Source organism: Mirounga leonina, unplaced genomic scaffold, assembly GCF_011800145.1.
Source record: "Mirounga leonina isolate KUSES-001 unplaced genomic scaffold, KU_Mleo_1.0 Mir_154, whole genome shotgun sequence".
NCBI classification, from domain to species: Eukaryota; Metazoa; Chordata; class Mammalia; order Carnivora; family Phocidae; genus Mirounga; species Mirounga leonina.
Genome location: NW_023270389.1, coordinates 48,226,295 through 48,250,490, shown reverse-complemented (window position 1 = coordinate 48,250,490; position 24,196 = coordinate 48,226,295). Strand labels below are relative to the sequence as shown.

Sequence of the window (24,196 nt, the reverse complement as noted above, 5' to 3'; positions counted from 1 at the left end):
AATATTTTATTTATTTATTTGAGGGAGAGAGAGCACATGAGAGGAGGGAGGGTCAGAGGGAGAAGCAGGCTCCCCGCCGAGCAGGGAGCCCGATGCGGGACTCGATCCAGGGACTCCAGGATCATGACCTGAGCCGAAGGCAGTCGCTTAACCAACTGAGCCACCCAGGCACCCAATCAACACAATTTTTGAGCATCTGCTATGTGCCAGATAGTGCTGTAGACATTATCTGTCTGTAGACAGTGGGGATACACTAATGAACAAAACAGATGAATTGTGTAGATTACTTTCTTGTGGAACATGCAAAGAACATGCATGGTAGTGAGGTAGATTCCACAACATAGGTAAGCCAAGGAGAGTCTGGGGGAGCTGCTACCAGGAAAGAAGAAGGAGCCACGTCACACCAAAAAGTTTGAACTTGATGCTCTGGGCCAGTGGTTTCAACCTGGGAGCTCCAGAGATACTGTTGTGTCATTAGGTTCTTACAAAGGGAATATCAATTCATGTTTAGAAACTGGCAAATATAGACTGGATTTTAATAAAATGTTATATATATATATTTGTCACTACTTTTCAATTTTATGTAATTTTGAATAATAAAGTTTGGATTTATTTAAACATGAAGTCATAATACCTTTTTATTTTTTAAAATAAATTTATTGATAATATTGCTATAACTACTTCTAAGTTGCTGTCTGTTAAAATGACTAATTAAAAAAAAAAAGAGATCCTAAAATATTTAGTTAACTCCTCCCACTGTTGAAGCTTTTAATACTTTTAAAGCAGCTAAACAAAACTTCAGTAAATATTAAGCGAACACTTTCTAAGTGCCAGGCACTGCTCTAGCCACTGGGATTATAGAGGTTAATATAAAACAAAGGTCTGTGTCCTCAGGAAACTTACTGTCAGAGTTAACTGGAGTCCATATGGAGAACAATGAAGTCAATATAAAGAGGAGGGTCTGGATTCAGGATATCTGGAGGTGGTAACTCTTAAGCAGTGAGAATTCTCTCACGGAAGGCAGACTGCTAGAATAGAAAGTAGATTACTGAGACCAGAGCTAATGTTTTGCTAACGCAGGGGAAAATGCCTAGCTTTTTAAGAGTGTTGTTTTCTCATAGCAAACCTAATCAATCTCCAGAGAAAAGGGATATTAGTGATTTATGGGTCTCTGAAAATACCTCTACTGCTTGATTTTTCTCTGCCTATTAATGAAGTGTAAGCCTGTGAAATAATCTTAAATCCAAGCATGTAAGTATGTAATGTAAATCATGTTGAAAATCCATCTGTCTCTGACTCCTTCACAATGACCGTGTAAGTGATAGGACTTGAAGGACAGTCATTCCCGACGTTGGCGGATCTCTGAACCTTCAGCTCAACAAGCTCACTTCTCTGACTTCTTTCAGATTTCAGCCCCCTTTCCTATTCTCTCTCCCCACCCCCCCTTTTTCTTTCTCGCTAAGAAAGACAGAGCTATTGACTAGAAGCCCAGAGTTGCCCCCAAGTTCCGACCACCGGCTCGAATTCTTATGAAGTGGACTTGTAATATCCTTAATGTTGCTGTTGGCAGTCAGTTCCAGATTCCATTATTGTCGATCAATGCCGTCGCCATGCGAGGTGGGGGGAGGAACGGAGGAGGAGAAAGGAGGGATGAGAGCTTCCTATTCACGGATTTATCAACCTGCCTTTGCTCGCAGGAAGTCTTCGCCAAGGGGGCTGAGATGCTGTTGAAATAGCTAAAGCAGGAAGGGGTTAGGGGGCTGCAGTTCTCTCTCGTTCACTGAAAGGAAATTTGACAACCTTTCTTCTCGGAACAAAACAAAATGCTGAATTTGTTCTTTTGCCTTTGTTTTTGTTTGATGATATGCTTTACTTAACTGATTAGCTATTGTGCTGTCTGGTTATCTAAGCTGCTTCAGTGTAGGAACCTGTTTCTTTTTCTTTGAGTATCTTTATTCTTTATTTTCCTTTGCTTTCTCCTGTCATTAAACACAAATCATTATTCAATTTTATCCTGGCTTCTCTTCCAGGCTAAAGCTTAACACTAAGAGACAGAAGGACAAATCTCCCTTCCCTTCTCTTCTGTCACCCTCTTTTAACCCTCTATTTCCTTCCCCCTCCCCCCGTTGTGTTAGATTGATGTCACTGAGACAGAATTCAGAGTGGAGGGAGGATCACATTTGCTCTTTCATCATTACCGCCTAGCCAGCAATTTAAGTGTTGGACCCCCAAGAATTTAGTCTTTGTGTCTTTCTTTTCCCATTCCATCATTCAGTAATTGTGCTCTGTATGGAAAAGTTTTCTGGCTGGAGAATGAGTCTCCTTTCCCCCGGTGATGTGGCCGAGTGGTTGGATAGTAGCACCGAAGAGGAGAAGAGCCTTCTGTCATTTCTGGGTACGGTAGGGCTCCGCTTGTTCTTTTAACCGTTTGCTGTCTGAACTTCTCTGACTTTGGGGAGTAAGATCCCAGATTTTCTAAAATCCACTTTTGCATTTTTAAAAGGGGGTAGAGGAATTAAGAGGATATGTTTAAGTTGTTTGCTTTTCAAGGTTTGTTTATGTCTATAGAAAGAGTGTCACCAACATTGCCTATGAGAAAGAGACAGTTTGCTTTGCTTTAACAAAGAGTTCTAGCTCCATGCGAAGCTTACTATATCATCCGGTCAGCTGTTCGTGGTATTTAGACAACTTCTACCAGCCAAAATACATTATTGTTTTACTATACCTCTTTGTACAGTGATGATGAGGCTTGCCTTGTAAGAGTGGCAGTGTGCTTTGTGTGCAAGAAAAGCCAACATATGGATTGAGAAGTAGCTTTTATGCAAGGTGTGAAATATTTGTAATGTTCATATCAAGATTTCTACTGAGTATATAAAATAGGACACATGGACCAGCAGTTACTTAAACTTCCCATTTATGGATGCTTTCTAATAAATTTCTGAGTAAAGCAATTATTGATCATGGAATTATTGATATAATAAATTCATAAGAAAGTTAGGTTATAAATCCAATTGTGTCATCAGTGTAATAGGAGAGCTTGATACACAAATCCTATTTGTGAATACTTTTGTTAGATTAATAATTGCCTTGACATTTTTTTATAAATTTGATTTGTCTTATAATATATTTCACTAAATACAGATATACCTTTCTTATAAATGAGCAAAATTTATGGTCTTCTAATTTATTCCTCATGAGTATTACCTGTAACCTAAAAATAGTCTTCTGCCATTTCAAAAGATATCTATATTTAAAATTTTTTTATTATATTTAGCATAAGTTTTCGTTTTATTTAATTCAATTATGTTGTCAATCTTAACATTCTGTACATGATTTCTTTTTTTGTGCAGTTTAGATGTAAAGGGTCATCCTAATCAGATCTTTTCTAGTTCTATAAAGACTCAGGTATATATATTTTTATATTAATCCTACTCTTAATTTGTTTATCATAGCCTCACTTGTCTTGGGTATTTGGGTGACTTTAAGAAATATGTGTACTTCTTAAATCCTCATTTCTCTGAAGCCTATCCTATTCTACTTACTTCCCATTCCCCTCCTCTCCACATACATAGAGAAACATCAGTGAAGAAAAGCAAATACAAATATCCCTAAGTAAAACCAACCATTTAGACCCTATTGCATCATGGGAAAGGAAGGTAGAGTCATCGCTAAACATCTTTCCCTTGATCTTGCATGATACTTTTCTGTATTCTAATTATCTACCCTCAAGATTAATTTATTGCTTTTTTTGGCCATTACCCCACCATGTCTAAAAAGAATTCACTCAAATACAGAGTTGGGCAGATAAAAGGTAACTACAGTTTATGCCCCCTCCCTCCTTCACTCTCATCCTCTGTTTAGGAGAGTTAATGAATTCCTCTTTATTTACAAATGGAGGTGGTAAAGACAAAGGATGTTAGAACATGCTTTGAAGAAAAATGCAAATTCCTACAAATTATCCACTAATGGGAGGAAACCTTAGCATTCATAATAGATAAAACACAGATAAGTCAGTCATGATTCTCCTCAAGGGCTACAAGTTTAGTTGCTGAGAGAGTAGATAGCTATTGGTCCCCTGCTGTACTGTGGTAGTGCTGAACCTGGACGTCAGCAAGTCTTATTTGGGGGATTGAATCTCTCTCCTGAACATGGGTAGCAAACACCTCCATACATGGATAAACAGAAATTTACTAAGTTCTTCCAGAGGAACGATGAGGAAAATTATCTCAAATATAGCTTGTAATAGCTTGCGGATTAAGCAAAGTTCTTATGATGTCACTGGCTAATATAGTTACCATTAATTACAACATGCTTTTCCCAGTGAAGATGCCAAGAGAAAAATAAGAAACCTGAATCTACTTTATGGTGAATCTAGGATGAATGGAACCAAAAGAGTTGTGTCAAAGAACCTATCAAATTATGCTTTCTTTCCATAAGGAATGATTTCTCTCTAGGAGAGGAAATGAAAGGAAAGCTCTTTGTGTTGGTTAGACTTTACTACTTCACTTTTGAACAATAGCAACTTAACTAATGTTCAGGCCTGTCTGTTGATCTAGTGCAATGCTGGTTTGATGAAACCTCATAAAACTGTGCTGTGCATTTTTCTATTCTAAAGCCTTCCATGGCTCCCTCACCACCTACTAGATAAAATCAAAACACCTTACTCTGGAACTTATTCTGGCCCTTCTATTTGACATCCATATTCCTTTGGGGAGGGGCCAAGGGGCCCTTCGTTCACCAAGTGGATTGACTTTCTATATCTTACACAAACGTTGCCCTTTGCTACCATCCCACATGCTATTTCTTCTATTTGGCGGCGTCCCTTCATCTAAACTGAACTTTCCATAACCCTGCCCCTGTTTCAGGTCTTGTTCATGAACAAAATACTGTGCTAGGTACTGTGGCTGGATATAAAGAGGTATAAGTTAAAGCTGCTTGTGAGAAATGTAGAGTTTGGTTGGAGAGAAAACATGAACTATGTATAATTAAGTGAGAAAGATTTAACGATAATTCAAGACAACAGAGAAAATAAAATAAAGCAGTACCTGGTTGTGAAATGATTTATCTAGGCAAAAATTGCCTTGGAAATTTGAAGCAGGGAGACATCATTTTCAATTAGGAACACTGAAAATTGCTTTACATAGATAGGATTTAATCTGAATCTTAAAAGATAGAGTAGATTTTTATAGAAATGGAGTTTTCTGTATGGAAAGAGTATCATGTGGAATATTAAATTATGTTCATGTCTAATGAACAAACTGATTTGAAAGGAATGGGAAATTTGTGTAAAGAAGTGATGAGAGACAATACTTGAAGGATGTTTGGTGGCTCACTGGGTAGGACCTTCTCTGACAATCTAATAAGTGACAATTTTATCCGGAAAGCAGTTGGAAAGAATTAAAGATTATTGAGTAAGAAAAAAAAAATGTGACCAAAATAATTTCTTAGGAAGACATGTGAAAGTGTCTCAACAGGGGGATGAGACCAGAAGCAGTTAAACCTGTTTGAAACCTATCAGGGAAGTCCAGATATGGACTAAGTGCCTCTATTTTAACACTTCACTCCCTATAGTATTATTAGTGGTTTGCTTATTTGTTATTGAAACTAGATTGTGAATGCCTCCATAACAGGGGCTCAATCCCCTGTCTTTTCAGCACCCAGTACACTCCAGGTACAGAGGAATATTTGCACAGCTGATATGAAAAACTGAGATGAAAAGATGGAGAGATTACAAAGGATCTATCAACAGAATTGCTGACAGATTGGAGGAATGGGGAAGAAAATAAATCAAAGACTTTTTGAATTTGGGAGGATGGTGGTTACTATTAACAGAAATAGAAAAGTTGGGAAAGGGAGCCAGTTTTTGAGGGAACAAGATGAGTTCTGTTTAGATATATTGAATTTGAGGTGACTAGTATATATTCAGATAGAAATATAGTTCTAATGATTGGAAATGAAGTCACAGGTAGAGAGCAACGTTGGGAGCCATCTAGAGAAGAAAGATAGTTGAAGCTCTAAGCATCTGTCAGTGATCTACTATTGAGAAACTGTCAAGGAAAAAACAGAGGTGAGGGACTGAACCTTGAAGAACACCAGTTTGGGGGAGTGGGGTAGGGGTGGGGTAGAGAGGAAGAGGAGATGCAGAGGGAATGATCATAATGGTAGAAGGAAAGCCAGGATGGTATGGTGTTACAAGTGCTAAAGTAGAAAAAGGTCAACAATGTCAGTGGTTACAAAAGACAAAAAAAAGTCAGGAAAGACCACTGGATTTGGTAATTAGGAGATTTTTGATAACTTGTGAAATTATCAGTTCCATTTCATTATTAGAGTTGAAAGAAGAGAAGTCAGATTTTATAATATTGAGAAAGACAGCAGATGGTGAGATAGTGAAAGCCACAGGTTACATCTCTTGCCGGGAGAAATCTGTGACTAATAAAAAGGAAAAGTGCCTTTTTAAAAATTGGGGAGACTTGTACATATTTTTGGTATAGGAGAGAGCAAGATATTGAGCCTATTAGAATAACTGAGGGCACAAAATCCTTTATGAGTTTGAGAGTGAGTGTGGGATTAAGGGCACAGCGTTAACCTTTTGAAAGGAGAAACTCATACAGGAATCAAAAATGCGTGTAGAGACGTAGCAGTGGCAAGTAGGGAAGATGAGGGAGATACTGCAGGTGTAGTCATCTTACAGCATGTAACTATCCCAGTCTTGCATTGTGGTTAGTCATTTGTGTGTCCACCTAGCACTCCCCTGTGTCTGCATGGTAGGGACCTTCACTTCATATTTTGGCATCTTCCAGAATAGCACCAAAGAGGTGCTTAGTAAACACTTAATTTTTGAATGAATGAATGCTATTCAAATACCCAAAAGTTTGAGATTCAGCCATTTTCACAGTTAACCAAATTGTTCTGTTAGCACTATCCTTTTTCCTCCTTTTCTACACTGTTGTCTATTCTCCTATTTGCAAGTAACATTTAAGGTACATTGGTAGCATTTGCAATTTCAGTAGGTTGTCATTGTGTTTTCTAAATTCTAGAATAAGAAGGAAAATACTCAAATATTTTGTATTACTTTGCATTTTCTAAACTGAATTTAAGTGATTTTTTTTGTTAAGTGAAGTTATTTGATAGAAGAGGTCTATAAAAGAAGAATATAATTTTGGCAAAACTTAAACATTTTCTTTTTAAAGATTTTATTTATTTCAACAGAGACAGACACAGCGAGAGAGGGAGCACAAGCAGGGGGAGTGGGAGAGGGAGAAACAGGCTTTCCGCCGAGCAGGGAGCCCGATGCGGGGCTCCATCCCAGGACCCCGGGATCACGAGCCGAAGGCAGATGCTTAACAACTAAGCCACCCAGGCGCCCTAAAACCTAAACATTTTCAAGTTTCTAAATGACTCTACTGACTATGGTTAATTATTTGGTATTGATAACTATTATCTGATTCCTAAAATTATACCTAACCGCAAGGGGAGAGTATATTCAAAAATTAAAACTCTCATTTCTGGCAGAATGGCAGATATCCTGAAAAATAACATAGAAACAACTAGAAATGTCCTATTAATGAAACAAACATTTTAAACTACATGGTTGACCTCATATCCTGGGAAAGAAAGGAAATCCTCTTGGAGAGAAAAAAATGAAACTAAATATCCAGGTAGTAAAATTGTCCTGGGGGCATTTGCCAGTCTTAGAATTCCGGAATGTTAAGTTTTGGGGTTTGTTGCGGTTTTGTTTTGTTTTTGAATTTCCTTTTTTTTTTTTTTTTTTTTTTTAAGATTTCATTTATTTATTTGTCAGAGAGAGAGAGAGCATGAGCAGGGAGGAGGGGCAGAGGGAGAGGGAGAAGCAGACTCCCGGCTGAGCAGAGAGCCTGATGCGGGACTCGATCCCATGACCCTGGGATCATGACCTGAGCCGAAGACAGACACTTAATTGACTGAACCACTCATGCACCCCCAGAATGTTAAGTTTTAATAGCCACAAGGTAGGAGATGAGCCTGGGGTCCAAACAAAGTGAGGAATTAGAATGGAAATCCTTGGGGCACCTGGCTGGCTCAGTTGGAGGAGCATGCGACTCTTGATTTTGGTATCCTGAGTTTGAGCCCCACATTGGGTGTGCAGATTGCTTAAATAAATAAAACTTTAGAAACCAAAAAAAGGAACCAAAATCCTCACCCCATTGTTTCTCATAGGACTGGGTCCCTTGATGATTGAAAATAAGAAAAAAAAAATCTGGTCAGTGACAAAAACTGACAAATCTTCCTTATCTTAGACTGGACTACTGGTCAGGGGAGGGAAGAGGCTAAAAATCCTCTGAGAATGTATAATCACAGTTCTGATAAGGTAAAACTGAAATAGTGGACAACAATATATATGTTAGATAGGAAGGGGGTAATTCAAAGTGAAGTTTTTTAATATCATTGAATTATTCAAGAGAAGGATAGAAATCAAGATTAGCATTAGGCTTTAAGTATATGTGTTGAAATGTTAAGGACAGCTATTAAAAGAATAGAAATAGAGTGCATGATTTCAAAAGCAGTAGAGGAGAAAATGAGTTTTTAAACCTTGATCAATCTGAGCAGACAGAAAATCAGGAAAAAAGCATTTTAAAAGGTGAATAGAAAACACACTAAGATGGTAGAAATAAAATCCAACTACATCAGAGAACACAATGTTGAAAATGTTAAAAGGTAAAGATAGCCAGACTCAATTTCTTTTTTAATGTTGTGAATGAGAAAGACATAAGGACCCAGGAGGGTTAAAAGTAAAAGGTTTGGAAAAAGATATCTTTGGCAAATTAAAGAAAGCTAGCATAGCCATGTGAAAACAAGATAAAATGGAACTTTATGTCAAAAACCATTTCTAGGAATAAAAGAGGTCACTTAATGATAAAATATAGAAATTGCTAGAAAGATATAACAATCTTACATGCACCCAATAACAACATCTCAAAATTTATAAGGCAAAAGTTGACAGAAATATAAGGAGAAATTGATAAATCTACAATCCTGTCCATGAAAAGCAGTGAAGCTAGACATAAAAAACACAATAAGCTTGAGTTAATGGACATGTATAGAATCCTGAATCCGGCAATTATATAGTCTTCTCGTACACATATGGGATCTTCATGAAAACAGTCTATAGACTGGGGGCATAAACAAATCTCAATAAATTTTAAAGCCTTTATATCATACAGAACGCATTCTCTTGATCATAGTTGAACTAAGTTAGAAATTAGTAACAAAAATTTACGTGAAAAACCTTTACTGGGACGCCTGGGTGGCTCAGTCAGTTAAACATCTGCCTTCGACTTGGGTCATGATCCTGCCCTGGTAATCAAGTCCCACATCGGGCTCCTTGCTCAGTGGGGAGCCTGCTTCTCCCTCTGCCTGCTTCTTCCCCTGCTTTGTGCTCTCCCTCGGACAAATAAATAAATAAAATCTTTAAAAAATAAAAAAAGGTTTACTTTGGAAACTTTTAAAGTTGCTTATCCAGAACTCTTCAGTCAGAGAAGAAATAATAATAAAAATTATAAAACAGAACTGAACATCCTGAAAACAGTACATATCAAAACCTGTAGGATATTGTGAAATAGTTATTAAGTGAAACCTAACAGCCTTAACCTTTTATATTGAAAAGGAGAAAGGCTGAAAATTAATGAGCTAATCATTTGTCTCAACAAGTTAAAAAAAAAAAAATATATATATATATGTATGTGCATGCCCAAAGAAAGTTTAGGGAGAGAAATAATGAAGATAATAGCAGATGATAATGAAATGGAAGACAGAAATAAATGTAATAGAATCAATAAAGCCAAGAGTTGTTTTATTAAAAAGTTCAATGAAAATAGATAAAACTGTCAAGATTTGATCAAGATGAAAAAGCACAAAGAAACAATGTTAGAAATAAAAAAGGGAACATAATCATAGAAAATCAGAGACTTGAAAAATAGGAATCTATCATGAACAACTTTATGATATTTGCAAAGTTAGATAAAATGGAATCTAATCTAATCTACCATCTATTGTAGTTTGATTGCTCATGTAGCTTGACTTCTGAAAAAGAAATAAATGCTGGATTACACTTACATTACTGTTTCCAATCAGTGGCAATTCAGTTTTTCATCAGAAATGAATAAATTGACATTCTGATATCTAAATTGAAAAAGAAGCAAAAAATCCCAAGAGTCATGTTAACCCGTAAACATGGCAGTTGAATCCCTATTGAGTCCCACAGGTGGTCATGGTTCCCTTTGTGTTTAGGTCTTATACCCTTTATTTAGGGGATTTCCTTAGAAAAAGAAAAAAAAAAGTTCTTTCAAAAAATTTTCTGAACGGGATGTACAAATAAAAGATTTAAGAAAATCAAGCTGAACAGATATCTAAAGAAAATGGAAATGAGTAAGATACCAAGACATAAACCTTATTATGTTTAAATGTGCTTCTTAAGAGAACCTGGAAATTTTGAATTTTCAAAAAGAATATGCATAGAAGGAAACACCTCAAAACTTTTATTTTTTTATTTTTTTAAAGATTTTTTTTTTTTTTAATTTATTTGCCAGAGAGAGAGAGAGAGAGAGCGTGCATGTGAGAACACAAGCAGGGGGAGCAACAGGCAGAGGGAGAAGCAGGCTTCCCCCTCAGCAAGGAGCCTGATGCGGGACTCGATCCCAGGACGCTGGGATCACGACCTGAGCCGAAGGCAGACATTTAACCGACTGAGCCACCCAAGGCATCCCAGGAAACACCTCAAAACGTTTAAATCTAAGCTCTCATGAAGCTTATTTATCAAAATCTCAATTATAGCTGAAGAGTCAAACTAATATACATAAAAAGAGTGATTCTTAAACTTAACTAGATGTTTCACTTTAATTCCATATGTGAATTAGAAATAACTAGAAAATTTATTAATTTTACTGTGTATTAAATTGAACCACATGAAGTTGTATACGAAATGATATTTTACCATTTGAACATACAAAAAAATGGCAAGTCTATATGACCCAATGTGCTTATTAAAGGAGAAAAAAAAAGGTGTCCAGACTATGCTGAACTATTTTTTAGTTGTTTAGTTAAATTTGTTACTAATTATTCTTTTCTGTTTTAATACTCCCTGCAAACAAACAAGAATTAATGCAAATGGTTTATGAGAACATTGCAGGAGACATGTTTAAAATGGAGAGAATTCTTTTTACTGAAACTTGTTTTATTTAAAAATTGAGACAAAGATCACCATTATTCAAATCTTGCATTATTCAAACCTTATTCAAGACAGCAGTTGCAGAACACTGTACTGGGCGGGAATGTAGTTTGGTACCCGAAACTAAAGAACACATAATCAAGTAATACGAACTTCTACAATGTATTAATTAATTGGAAATCAAAGAAATGTCAACAATTAGAACTGGTTTTATGGAAGTAGATGAACTGACATTGGTATTGAAGGTCACCTAAGATTTGGCATATAGGTGAAAACCATTAGCAAACACAAATGCAGGGGAATGAATATGGCCAGTTTGAGATCAAAGATCATCTGTCTAAGGCAATTTGTTGGAGAGTGTTGACAGAAAAGAAGGGCGGGGCCAGGTGTTTTTTTCCAGTGCCTGACTGTCTAAAGATCTCTAGGAAGGTAATTACACCAAGAAAGTAATGTTTTAGGGAAACTAATCTGGTAATGGCGAGCAGGATAGCTTTCAGCAGAGAAAGACAGAGGAGTCAGTGAGATCAGTTAGGGCAGTCCTGCCATGATCTGCGTGAGAAGATAAAAAGTCCAGGACTAGGGTGATAGATGGTAGTGTAAATGAAGTCAACAGACATTTTGAAATGAGACTTGGCAGTGTTGATGGCATAAGGAGTACAAATCAACATCGCAGGCTACACCCTTTTCTGATACCTTCACTAAGAAGTGATGTCCAATGTAAACATTTTTTGTTTTTGTACAGTGCTATATGTATATTCGACCCTCAGTACATGATTAAGTTCTCATCTTTATATTAGAGGCCAAATATTTGTGTTTTCAATACTTCAGTACTTTTAAGTACTTTCTATTAATGTCTGTTTTGGAATAAAACCCAAACTAGTCCTTTTTTAAATTTTAATTTTAAATTCAGTTAATTAACATATAGCATATTATTAGTTTCAGAGGTAGAGTTCAGTGATTCATAGTTGCATATAATACCCAGTGCTCATTACATCACGTGCCCTCCTTAATGCCCATCACCCAGTTACCCCATCCCCCCCACACTCCTCCCCTTCTGCAACCCTCAGTTTGTTTCCTATCCTTAAGAGTCTCTTACGGTTTGTCTCCCTCTCTGATTTTATCTTATTTTATTTTTCCCTCCCTTACCCTATGATCCTCTGTTTTGTTTCTTTTCCACGAACTAGTCTTAAAAGACCCTGGCATAATCAAGGACCAAATCTTTTTTTTTTTTTTAATTTTTAAAGATGAATACTGAAATCATGGTATGAGTAAATCAAAGATTATCCCTACAATTATATATGAAACATACTAATAATGAGAACATGTTAAGTTGGTTATAGAAAAGTTTAAAGTTTTTACATCTCTGTAAAGTTAGAAAACATAGTGCCTTCCAGAGTTGAACATAAAATCTTACTCACCAAAATGAAGCTGTGAAATTAAAAAAGTCTTACAAATAACTGGGTTGAAATGCTCAAAAATGTCATTTTTTGCTGAACAATGTTTTCTTATTTAAAGATTATTCTTTGTAAAACCTGAGACTTTAATGCTGTTTATCTACTTTTGTCTCATAGAATTAGCCTAAGTAGTTACCTCTCCACTTAGGTGTACTCAGGATTGCTCTAGGAGGATAGAAAGACAGGGTTTTATTTTATTTAATTCTTTATTTTTTTAGAGCAGTTTTAGGTTCACAGGAAAATTAAGAGGAAGGTAGAAAGACTTCCCATATACCCTTATCCCCACATATGCACAGCCTCCCCCATTACCAATATCCTCCACCAGAATATTACATTTGTTTCAGTTGATGAATCTGCATTGACACATTATAATCACCCCAAGTCCATAGTTTACATTAGGGTTCATTTTTGATATTGTACATCCTTTGGGTTTGGACAAATGTATAATGACATGCATCCATCATGTAGTATCATACAGAGTTTTTTCACTGCCCTAAAGATCCTTTGTGCTCCATCTGTTCATCCCTACACCTAAGAGTGGGTTATTTTTTGGAGGGTTTTTTAATTGAAGGAATCAGTAGTAGATATTTTTTATAAGTCGCTTCCTGTTTTGTTCAAATTTTTTCACCATTGCATTAAGACACCTTTCTCTCTCCTTAGCCCATTTCCTTACTTCTCTTTGTTTCTTAACTAGAATATTGTTATTAGCATCAGTGTTGCAGGATTGAGAGTTTTCTTTGATGGCTTTTTTTTTTTGCAATAAATTATCCCTCAAAGAGTATGATTTAATTCTGTCTTTTTAAAAAATTTGTACATATATGGTGGCAGATGTTAACTAGAGTTATTGATCATTTTGCAATGTATATGAGTATTAAATTATTATGTTGTACATCTGAAACCAATATCATTGTATATGTCAGTTACACCTCAATTAAAAAAAAAGAAATGCAGGGGCACCTGGCTGTCTCAGTCAGTCAATCATCCAACTCTTGATCCCGGGGTCGTGAGTTGAAGCCCCACATTGGGCGTGGAGCCTTATTTATTTATTTATTTGTTTGTTTGTTTGTTTGTTTATTATTTATTTATTTATTTATGAGAGAAAGCATGTGAGCGGGGCGAGGGGCAGAGGGAGAGAAAGAACCTCAGACTCTGCGTTAAGCATGGAGCCAGACACGAGGCCCCGTTCCACCACCCTGAGATCATGACCTGAGCCAAAATCAAGAGTCAGATGCTAAACTAACTGAGCCACCCAGGCACCCCTGGAGCCAAGTTTAAAAAAAAAGTTTTTTTAAATGTTTATGCCTATGCTATACCCTCCCTTTCCCCAAAGGTTGTGATTCAGTGGGTCTGAGTTGGGCATCTATGTTTGATTAAAAGCTCCACAGCTGATTTGAATTCACAGCCAGGCTGGCAAATCACTGGTTAAGTGGAATGCAATGTGATAACACACTTTTTTAAAATTGAAGGATAATTAACATACAGTGTCATATTAGCTTCAGTGATTCTATACATTACTTGGTGCTCAGCACAATAATATAATGCTAAGTGATTTAATTATCTTTAAAATATGAAGAATCGTGTGCATATTGTTAAAGTTCTTTGAGTTATTTTTAGGAAGAGGAAAATTGGAGTTTCCATGATTATCTTATTTCTTCTCCGTTACAGCCCATTATATAAAAGACTGGGAGAACAAGATAGCATGCATGGTAATTAAAAAGTACAGACTCTAGATCCAGACTGCGTGAGTTCCAATCCTGGTTCTGCCCTTGACCAGCTGTGCAAACATGGGCAGAGTAATAGAACCTCTTTTTCTTTCCTTATCTGTAAATGGTGGTGATAGTCCCTGTTCCAGAGAATTGTTGTGACAATGGAAGAGATAACTCAAATAAAACACTTAGCATGTAATAAGGAATCATAAATGATAGTTTGGTGTTGCAGGTATCCTTATTATGTTTTTATCATAATTATAATTATTAAGATCCCTGTTGGTTATCACTAAGAACCAGAGATACACTATGTATTTGAAACTTAAGCTACCATGTAAACATCCCTGCGCTGTTTTCTTAGCCTTTCTGGTTGAGACTGTTACTTGCACTAAAAGTATTCTCCACTATCCCATCCAATATCATCATGTGAAGAAATAGAATACTTGTGGGTGTCCAGACTCCTTGACCAGAGAGAAATCCTTCCTCCTATTATATTAATAAGAAAATTTTAAAATAATAAAATAAAGAATAAATTTGCTGAAGTAAAGAAAAGGTGGGGAGACTGAATGGCTTTTCTTACTGAGAATTCACCACATTGTGTACTTACCACCAATTTATTCAGATTGAAGTAAGTGTTGAGGGCATGCAAACTTGAAAGATCTGCTTGTTTGAGTGAGGTACTGCAGTCTAAGTGATACAGTTTGGATGGATTAAAGTGGCTCTGGGGATTTGTATTTTAGAGCAGCTGAATGGTAGTGACTGTCAGTACATACGCTTTAAAGCTGTAAAAATGGGATACAGCAGAAAATGTCCTACTGAAAAGCAGGTGGATGAAGTCTATAAAACGCCCAGGTGCTGTGGTGTTGGCAGCTCTGTAAATGCAGTCTGTAATTTTCTTCTCTTTGTTCTTGTCACTTTTCCTTTACAAAATTGCTCTCTGCCCAAATCTTTAAGGTCTCATTACCTTTAGGAGTCCATCAACAAAACACGCAATCCCGTTTACACGACGCCTTTTCTCTTTCACCTTTTGCCATTTGTTTTTGAGGTCCTTTACTGAATCCATACAAACCCATTGCCTAATACGACTTCTTCCTTCCCATTCTGTTCCTTAAACATCTTCTCTGTTCCTGTGGAAAAAGAATCCTCCTAATTTAGAATTCATAGCATAAAGAAATAACGTTATTTGTTTATTTTATTCATTAATAACTTGAGCCAGTGACATATCCTATCTTATTTATTGTCATCATTTGCACAATATAAAGGCAAAAGTGTGCTCATTCACAGCAGCACCCTGAAATTTCAGTGACATGAATGGGTGCATGAACAGTTTGGTGTGTATTCAATTTTCTGTCAGGCTTTGTTGGAATGTTATTGATTTTTAAAAAGGTTTTTGAAGTGAGCTGAAGAATTCCCCTTTTGAGAATAATACTAGAACACTTGTTTCCTAAATATAATACCAAAAATATTAAAGGGGTCTGTGAATAATTATAATTGGCAGAGCATTCACATTCATTCATGTTTTATAATTCTGTACACAAAATTACTAGGAATTGGCTTGGGTTGCCATTCATGGGAAGTATTGAGGCATACTCTATATGCCACATTGTCTGCACCCAGGAGCATGTAATGGTTTTCTGATCTGTCATTAACTAGAGAATTTTGCTGTAAGAAGGCTATTTTGGTTTCTTACATCATTGTCCACCAAATTAAAACTTTATAAATGTCTTTCTGCATTTTGTTCATCTTTTATGTTGAATTTTCTGAAATTACTTTCCCATTGGTAAGTATTATTTTCTTCTTTTAAATTTGGCCCCGATATGCTCATCCAAGAGAGTAATAACTGTTACTACCTCAGGGGCTGCCCCAAGGACGAAGAAAGATAGATTCCAGATCCAGCACGTAGCACAAAACAAACACTCAGTATTAGCTAAAATTACCATAAAAATACTTCTGCCTCAAAGAGGTGCCTAAATAACTTTTTTTTTTAAAAGATTTTATTTATTTATTTGAGACAGAATGAGAAAGACAGAGAGCACATGAGAGGGGGGAGGGTCAGAGGGAGGAGCAGACTCCCTGCCAAGCAGGGAGCCCGATGCGGTACTCAATCCCGGGACTCCAGGATCATGACCTGAGCCGAAGGCAGTCGCTTAACCAACTGAGCCACCCAGGCGCCCCTAAATAACTTTTATAGTACCTCTTTTTCTCTTTAGAGAAAGTATTTTGAATCATTTCTTAACGATGGTAACTCATCCCAAGAGTGGCAGACATTATCAAAATTCATGACATCTGAGCCCTGTTATTTAGGTTAGTATATGCATATATGACATGATGGTATACGAACTTTGGTTCAATGTGATAGAACCAAAATAAATGCAGTTGATGCTTATCGATATTTGGGCATAATGATAACAGATACCTTTCTCATTTAAGATATTTTCAGAGGCTTTTGGAACCTAACACTCAGTCAATATGATAAAAGTATTAACCTTTACTGTCTTTCCAAACATGATAATATTCCAGAATTATTTCAGTCAGTCACTTTTCAAAGTCCTGAAAAGAAAATAATTAAGAAAGTGCCAGTAAATATATCTCCATAAGGTTTCTATGTGATTTGTACCTTTTGGTGAAATATGTTTGACCAGGTGATTTTTCACTTCAGAGTAGAAAGCTCAAGTCTTTACACATAGGCCTGTGGAGCCTACATGGCCTGAGCACAGCTGCCCCAGTCTCAGGCTTTCTGCTACTCTTTGTCCCTACCAACACCAGTCACACTGGCCTCTGTGCTGCACTTTACCGTAGAAGTTTCGTATTGGCTTCCCTCTGCCTGTAGTATTCTTCCCTAATAAACCTAGAAGGATGACTTCCACATCTCCTCTTCTCAACACATCTACCCATTCACTATAATTATTGTAATGGAAATTACTACACCTCTTCATCTCCCTTACACTGTCCTACTTTTTTGTCCTCCTTGAAATACTTTTTGAGAGTTGCTTCCTGATAAGTGAATTAAGGCCATGAACAACACAACTATTAGGTTCTAAAGGCAGAGGTTGACTTCTGTCTGTTGAACAAGCACATCCTCCACCAAAAGTGCCTTTACCCCTATAATCCTCCAGCTGTCAATTTCTTTGCCACACTTTCCAAAGAAGGCACATCAACAGAGAGGAAAATAGGTATTACGTAGAATAAATGTTATGATACCAGACTTTGGATTTAGAGAGCCCCTTTCTTCGAAAAAGCTAATTTTGCACCAAAGCATATAAACTCATTCATCTTGTCTTCATCTCTGGTTGGTCTGAATAACCCAGGTTATTAATGAAGACCAGAGCAGAAAAGGTGAGATGGCTTACACAGGATCACACAGATAGTTGGTAGAGCTGCTAAGAAAAGCACCCACACAGTCTCTTTGTTCAATGTATGTTCCATATGGAGCTGTATTGCAGGTTCTCTCTCATTAAGAGAAGTGGTCACCTTACCTTGGTTCATACCCAATGGCAAAGGAAATAAAGAAATAAATTTAAAACTTAACCAGGCTTTTATATTTTATAACTTTTTTTTTACCTTTCAGTCTGAAGGTGAAAAATATTTTTAGAGGATGAGAAAGTGAACAAAACAGTTTCAGACCTTTACTGAAACAATATTGTAAGTCTCTGTCTCAGTCTCAGAGAGTGAGCCTATTTAAAAATGACTGTGATTAAATATTATGACTATGAAAGGACAATAATTTTTACAGCAAGTGAAAATAATGTGGTATATGTGGCATGAGTGGGGGCAGGGGAGAGAGCTGTCTAATTTTGGTCTACTGGACCCAGTATAGATTTTCCTTCCAACTCAGCAGAAATGTGGCTTTAAGAGCATAGTAGCAGCTTTCCTTTCTGCTTGGAGATTTAAAGTTAAAGGTGCCTGGACCAGTTTAATAAGCAGGCTTGCCTGTGACTAATCCAGCGTGCTGTTAATTCGGTTCTTGCTGATGCTGCTACCTGGTTCTATGTGGCCATTGGTGCTTGGGGTATATATTCTTTTCTCAGCTTTGAAATAGTTCTGAATTTTCTGAAAACGAAATAACTTGGGTATTCAAGGGCCTTGTGTGCATCGTCAGATAAGTTGCATTGTTGTGGGGGCTGAGAAGGGAAGTGTAGACCTCTCATCAGTAGTTGATTTAGCTTATTTCCTCTTTGCCCTCTTAGTGGCAGTTGTTCAAACTTCAAGAAAAATTTAATTTCTCCTTTTTGAACCCAGTGATATTCTTTAAGCTATGCCAGAGTTGTGATTTTTTTCATGATGCAGAAAGAGAATCTAAAAGAGAAAGAGAAGTACAACAAATAACGTATTTGTTAGAGTTTAAAATGTGGCTGCTCATTTTAGCCAGCATAATTTCACATTGTTAAAAGCCTGGAAATATATTTATTTAGTGATTTCAGATGCCTGAAAACTAAAATTAGATATTGGAAAGAAAAGCAGGAAATAAGGTTCCATTTTTTTCCTTATCCAGAACATTGCAAATTAAGGAAAACTGTTTACCGGATCATTTTATTCTTGCTAATGGAACTTATTTTCTCCAGTTTGGTTTCTCCATCAATTATTCAGATATTAAAATATGTTATACTGTAATATTCAATCTCATGTATCTTCTAATTATAGGTCGTTATCAGAGGAAGGATGAAATTTTCTTTTATCTTCACCAGCCCCTCTCCCCACCAGCCTGTCCCCCATACAGTAGAAACACCTAACTTGGATAATCACTCTTTAAAGTCACGTTCCTAAAGTCTGAAGGTCTTGTTCCGTGTGCTTTCAAAACTGATTTGTTTAAATTTGGTGCTTTGTGTGCCATTGCCTTGAATTTTAGCTAATTATACTGCCATTTTTTAGAAGTCGTGTGTGTCTAATTCTGAAAATGACTTTGTACATTAAGGCTCATTTAACCACTGATGGTAACAGAGAAGTTGAGAGACTTACAGTTATTGGTTGTAATTTTAAAACAGTGATAGCATGGGACTTTCTTGTACTGCAGGCAGATAAGACGCTATATTGGCAACCTCTCAGTCATTAGGAATGTTGCAATTTGGCTTATGTCTTACGGGTCAAGATGTCACACAGAAGATATGTTTAGTCATGGAAAGGAAATCAGTGTCCATCATGCAAAGATAGTAATAGGGTAAGCACTTCCAATTGGATTTTCATGGGAGGGATTGATTTGTGTGCATTACTAGGTCTGTGTAAAATGGTGTCCTTTTGGCACTAGCTGAATATAAATTTCAGTAAATGTTTTTTCTTGCTGCAGATTAGTGTAATACAGTGAAATTTTCTGTAACTGAGGGGAGGCAGTGGTTGGGCGTCTGCTAATAGCCTGAAAGTAACTAATGAGGATGTGCATTCGGAACGATTGATTGAATAGCTGCAGTCCTGTGTGTTTCTTTCTCGCTTGCTCTCTGCAAGCTGTAGAGAGGGAGGGGAAGAGCAAGACACAGGGAGGGAGCGAGAGAAAAAACGCTTTCTCTTAAGTGGAAGTAGCACGGATCCCAGGGGCCAGGAGGCCAGAAATGGAAGTTTAAACTGCATCTGTCTTTTAAAGGGAGAACAGCAGGAATCAAAATGTCAGTCTCCGGCTTATTTTTTAAGATCTGGAAGATAATACAGAGTACTTTTTTTAGGATGTGTTTTTTTTCCTTGTCCATGTTGAGATTATCTAATGTTATCTGAGAAGCTGGATTCCTATATGTCTGTCAGTTGAAGTGGAGATGGGAAGCAGTTGTGATAAAGGTATAATATGTATATATCTATCATCTGTGTGTGCGTGTGTATGTGCATATATATATGCATATATTTATATCACTCTCTGAAAAAAATTGTTTAAATGTAACCTTAATATATGGTGTGTAGTAATTAAATGAGAAAATATCACCTCATCTGCAAAATCCGAAGCTTGTTAGGTCAGTTTGAACAGATTTAGGATTCCAGAGTAAGATTTTAGTAAGGTCATCTTGCCAGCACAAGGAGAAGCTGATCTATTTTTATATCTGCATAGGCATATATGTTATTTTATCCTAGCAGTAGCTTTCAGTTGTCTCGTGGCCCTTTGGCTGCAGTCTGGCGAATCATCTTATCTGCACAGAACTGAACTTTGACCTTTGTGCAGACACCATCAAATCATATGCAACACAAGACTGTATTTTGTTAACAAGAATATCAAAAATTTCTTTGGATTCTATTAACTCCTATATTGCTGACATATAGAGAAGTAGATTCATACACTGTGAGATAGAGATAGTAAATGAATTATAGATATTAAACATAGCTCAGAAAAAATTACTTTTTACATGTGCACAGATATAATTATAACCTGTCATGCTAAAGCAGATTTCTTAAGCATGACCAGGTCTCCCTAGTGCCTCAATAGTTCAAATACCACAGAGATAGATAAATCATGTGGAGATAGAATGTAACGTACCTTTAAAGCAAACTGATTTTTTTGTGGGGGAAGAAAACCCCACTAATTTTACAATGTAGTCAGAGATCCTCAAGTTTGTTTTCTTCATGGCGTTTATTTCTTCTTTTCCAGAGGTGCCGGCAGAAAGGTCCCCCCGCAGACGGAGTATCTCAGGGACCAGTACATCAGAGAAACCCAACTCCATGGACACTGTAAATACCTCACCCTTCAAAGTACCAGTAAGTGCTCCTCTTCTCTAAAAGATATTTTACTTTTCTCTCCTTTCTCCTTAGAGTTAGAGACAGTTACTAGGGAATCAAAACATGTTGCTCAAGAATTTCCTTAGAATACTGAAGTTAAAGGACAGAGTTATCAACTTACATAGATTAACTGTGGTTAACATCCACTACTTTCAGCAGGAGGTTTATTAGATTTTAGGGAATAATTATTTATACTTGTGGGAAATTTCTAAAATGTATAACAAAATATGTTAAATTGAAAGGCCTCTGAACTATAGAGTGCAAATCTTTGCAGGATGCCCTTTTATCAAGTTACAGGCGAAAACCTGTCACCGTTCCATAAAGATGGATTTTTTTTAACAAATGGAAGGAGTTTTTTGTTTTTTTGTGTTATTTTTCTTGAGCGGGAGCATAAACAGTGAATGATGGGACTCCTAAAGTTGCAGAACAATCAGAGAATTAGACAATTGTGAGTTCTAATCCTGAGACCTTGGCCTGTGCTTTCCTTAAGCCATCTTGTAGATGACCATCTAAGTGCTTAAGAAATGCCCTGGAAGAAATAACCCAGTTTAAAATATTCCTTAAACTGACGAGGCAGTACTAAGAATCAGTATTAAATCCTGAATGCTGAGCTTGGAAGGCTATAAGTGATCAGGTCAGCTGACCACCAGTTGCAGTCTGGGACCTTCTTGATATAACTCTGAGTAACCCAGATTTTAATCCACCCATTTTGTTTGTTTATTGAATAAGAAATAGACTAATTATATCATTTTATTAAAATTTATTGTTTTTAAACTTGAAAAAAATTACTGCCATGAAGTTGGTCATTATTGTAGGTACAATAGAAATCACTATAGAATAGAAGTAGACTTTTCTATTGGGAAAAAAATTCTTTTCTTTTTAAGATTTTATTTATTTATTTGACAGAGAGAGACAGAGTGAGAGAGGGAACACAAGCAGGGGGAGGGGAGAGGGAGAAGCAGGCTTCCCGTGGAGCAGGGAGCCCGATGCGGGGCTCGATCCCAGGACACTGGGATCATGACCTGAGCCGAAGGCAGACGCTTAACGACTGAGCCACCCAGGCGCCCCCAAAATTCTTTTCTTTTAATTCTGTTATGTTAATATGTTGTATTCTTTATATATTCCAATACTTTTTTTTTTTTTTAGTTGGGATGACTTTTTAATTTGAACTAATATTTTGAGACATATAAGCTGGCATTGATTTGTAAGCTAACCAAAATGAATGTTTTATTTTGGATTAACCCTGAGGAGCAAGATTTGCCCTTATTGTATCTCAGTGCCTTGTAGAGTTCGTGGATATCTGTTACTGTGACACCTTTCAAATGTTTACCAGTTCTCTCGTTTTTAAAGATCAGAAGCAAGACTGGATTAATATTCTAACCAAATTATGACAGGAATTATAAAATAACAGATTTCATCCCTTTTACTGAATTTCTCTGTTCCATAGACATGGCTTCCCACTTAAATGTTTGGGTTTTTGTTTTATTTTTTAATGAATGACAAATACATTTTTTTTTCCCTCTTCCCTCCCCTTCTTGCTTTCCTGATGGAACAGAAATCAAATATAGTGAAACTGACTATCCGTACAAAGTGGTGAAAAGGATTGAGTTAGAATTTGAAATATTGATACCATCATGCTAGAATAAATTTAAATTTTTTTAAAAGTCAATAACTGAAGAAAGATATCCCTCTATAATAAAGAACATTCAAGTACTTATATTGAATCTGAAGTTCATGACTGGGCTTTTTAAATTTAAATTAATTAAGAACAACAATTTTCATTTATATTTAAACAGTGATAGCTAATTTAAGGTTTACCTTAATAATAAAGCTAATTATTCTTGAGTAAAAGTAATAAACCAATGATGCATATATATGACCGCTGGCACTACTTACAAACCATTTACTCAGTTGTTATTCTTCTGACAATCTCAGCCACCTCATGCGTTTAGAAATATTGAAGGAAAGAGGGACCTCTGACTGGCAAACTACAGTCACTAAGCCCATGCACTTAGCTCTCTAGGAGAATTTAACCAGTCCTTATCCAGACAATTAGTTGAAAAATAACTATCAGAACACCCTGTTGTAATTTTTCAAAAGACGACAGTGAGTTAAGGGAGGAGGCAGAGAAAATGAGAAGCAAGGAGTCATAAAAACAATCCGAATCCATTTAGGATAAAGGCAGATAGCCCAATATTTATTAGTAGTCCTTCAGAGTACCATTGTATTACAGGATGGATGGTGCATAGTGCAGTAATTGACATTGATAATAATGATCCTGAATCATTAAAAGGAAGTGAAATTATATTTCTTGTGCTGGGCTTTTTTTTTTTTTTTAAGTATAATTGTGTAGTATTGTGTGATACATATCCATTGAGAGTATTTTAAATCTAGAGGATATGCGATGCTTATAAAACTTGTTATCCAGAAAAATCTGGTTTGTGAAATACCTTATTCCATGATAATGCTGGATAAATAATTTATATTCTTTTAAAAAGAAACCAGAATATGCTGACTAGATGAGGCACTGCAGTACTTGGATGTCTGTGGAAGTCCCCTGTATGTTTTAAATTTCTATATAATACCACTAGCTAATGTGACTTACTTAAATGTAATGCCAGTAAGAATTATGTCTAGTTTTCAGGTCAACACAAAATGTTTTTGTAGTTAATATCACAACAGAGTCTCTGAATATGGGAAAGCACTACAAAAAGGAACCAAACCTTGAGATACTTAACTAAGTTAATTATACAGTAGCTCATGTTATTAACATGATTGTTTCCATGGAAGTGATCCATGTTAACTTTCTGAAGGAGTGGAAGTGAGATTTAAGCATAAGTTCTTGTGGTTCTAGGATTCAGGTGTCTTTACTGTGGTGAACAGCAGGTTCACTACTTACCCGGTGGACTCTCCAAAGGGCCTGTTCTTCCCAGCTCCATTTTCAGGCAAATACTGAAGAGCAGATGAATAGTTTTTAGCAGGTCTTGCCTGAAATTATTGACAGTGACACACTTACTGAGTGCTTACTCTGGGCAGAGTATTAGTGATTCACCAATTATCGAAACTTTCTTGGCACCAGGTCCTGGGTAAACAGAAATGAACACAACAGAATTTTCCACTCCCAGAGCATTTCTAGTCTAGTAGCA

The 24,196-nt window shown here is 36.5% G+C and overlaps 1 protein-coding gene across 4 annotated transcripts in view; it reads left to right on the top strand.

The window, feature by feature from the left end:
• The window catches only part of RASAL2 (RAS protein activator like 2), a 365,020-nt gene that overhangs the window by 245,604 nt on the left and 95,220 nt on the right, over positions 1 to 24,196 (top strand). For all 4 annotated transcript variants that reach the window (XM_035010715.1, XM_035010714.1, XM_035010713.1 and 1 more), the window contains exon 4: positions 20,923 to 21,029. In XM_035010715.1, the coding sequence (XP_034866606.1) occupies positions 20,923 to 21,029 (107 nt within the window). The remainder of the gene's footprint in view (positions 1 to 20,922; positions 21,030 to 24,196) is intronic.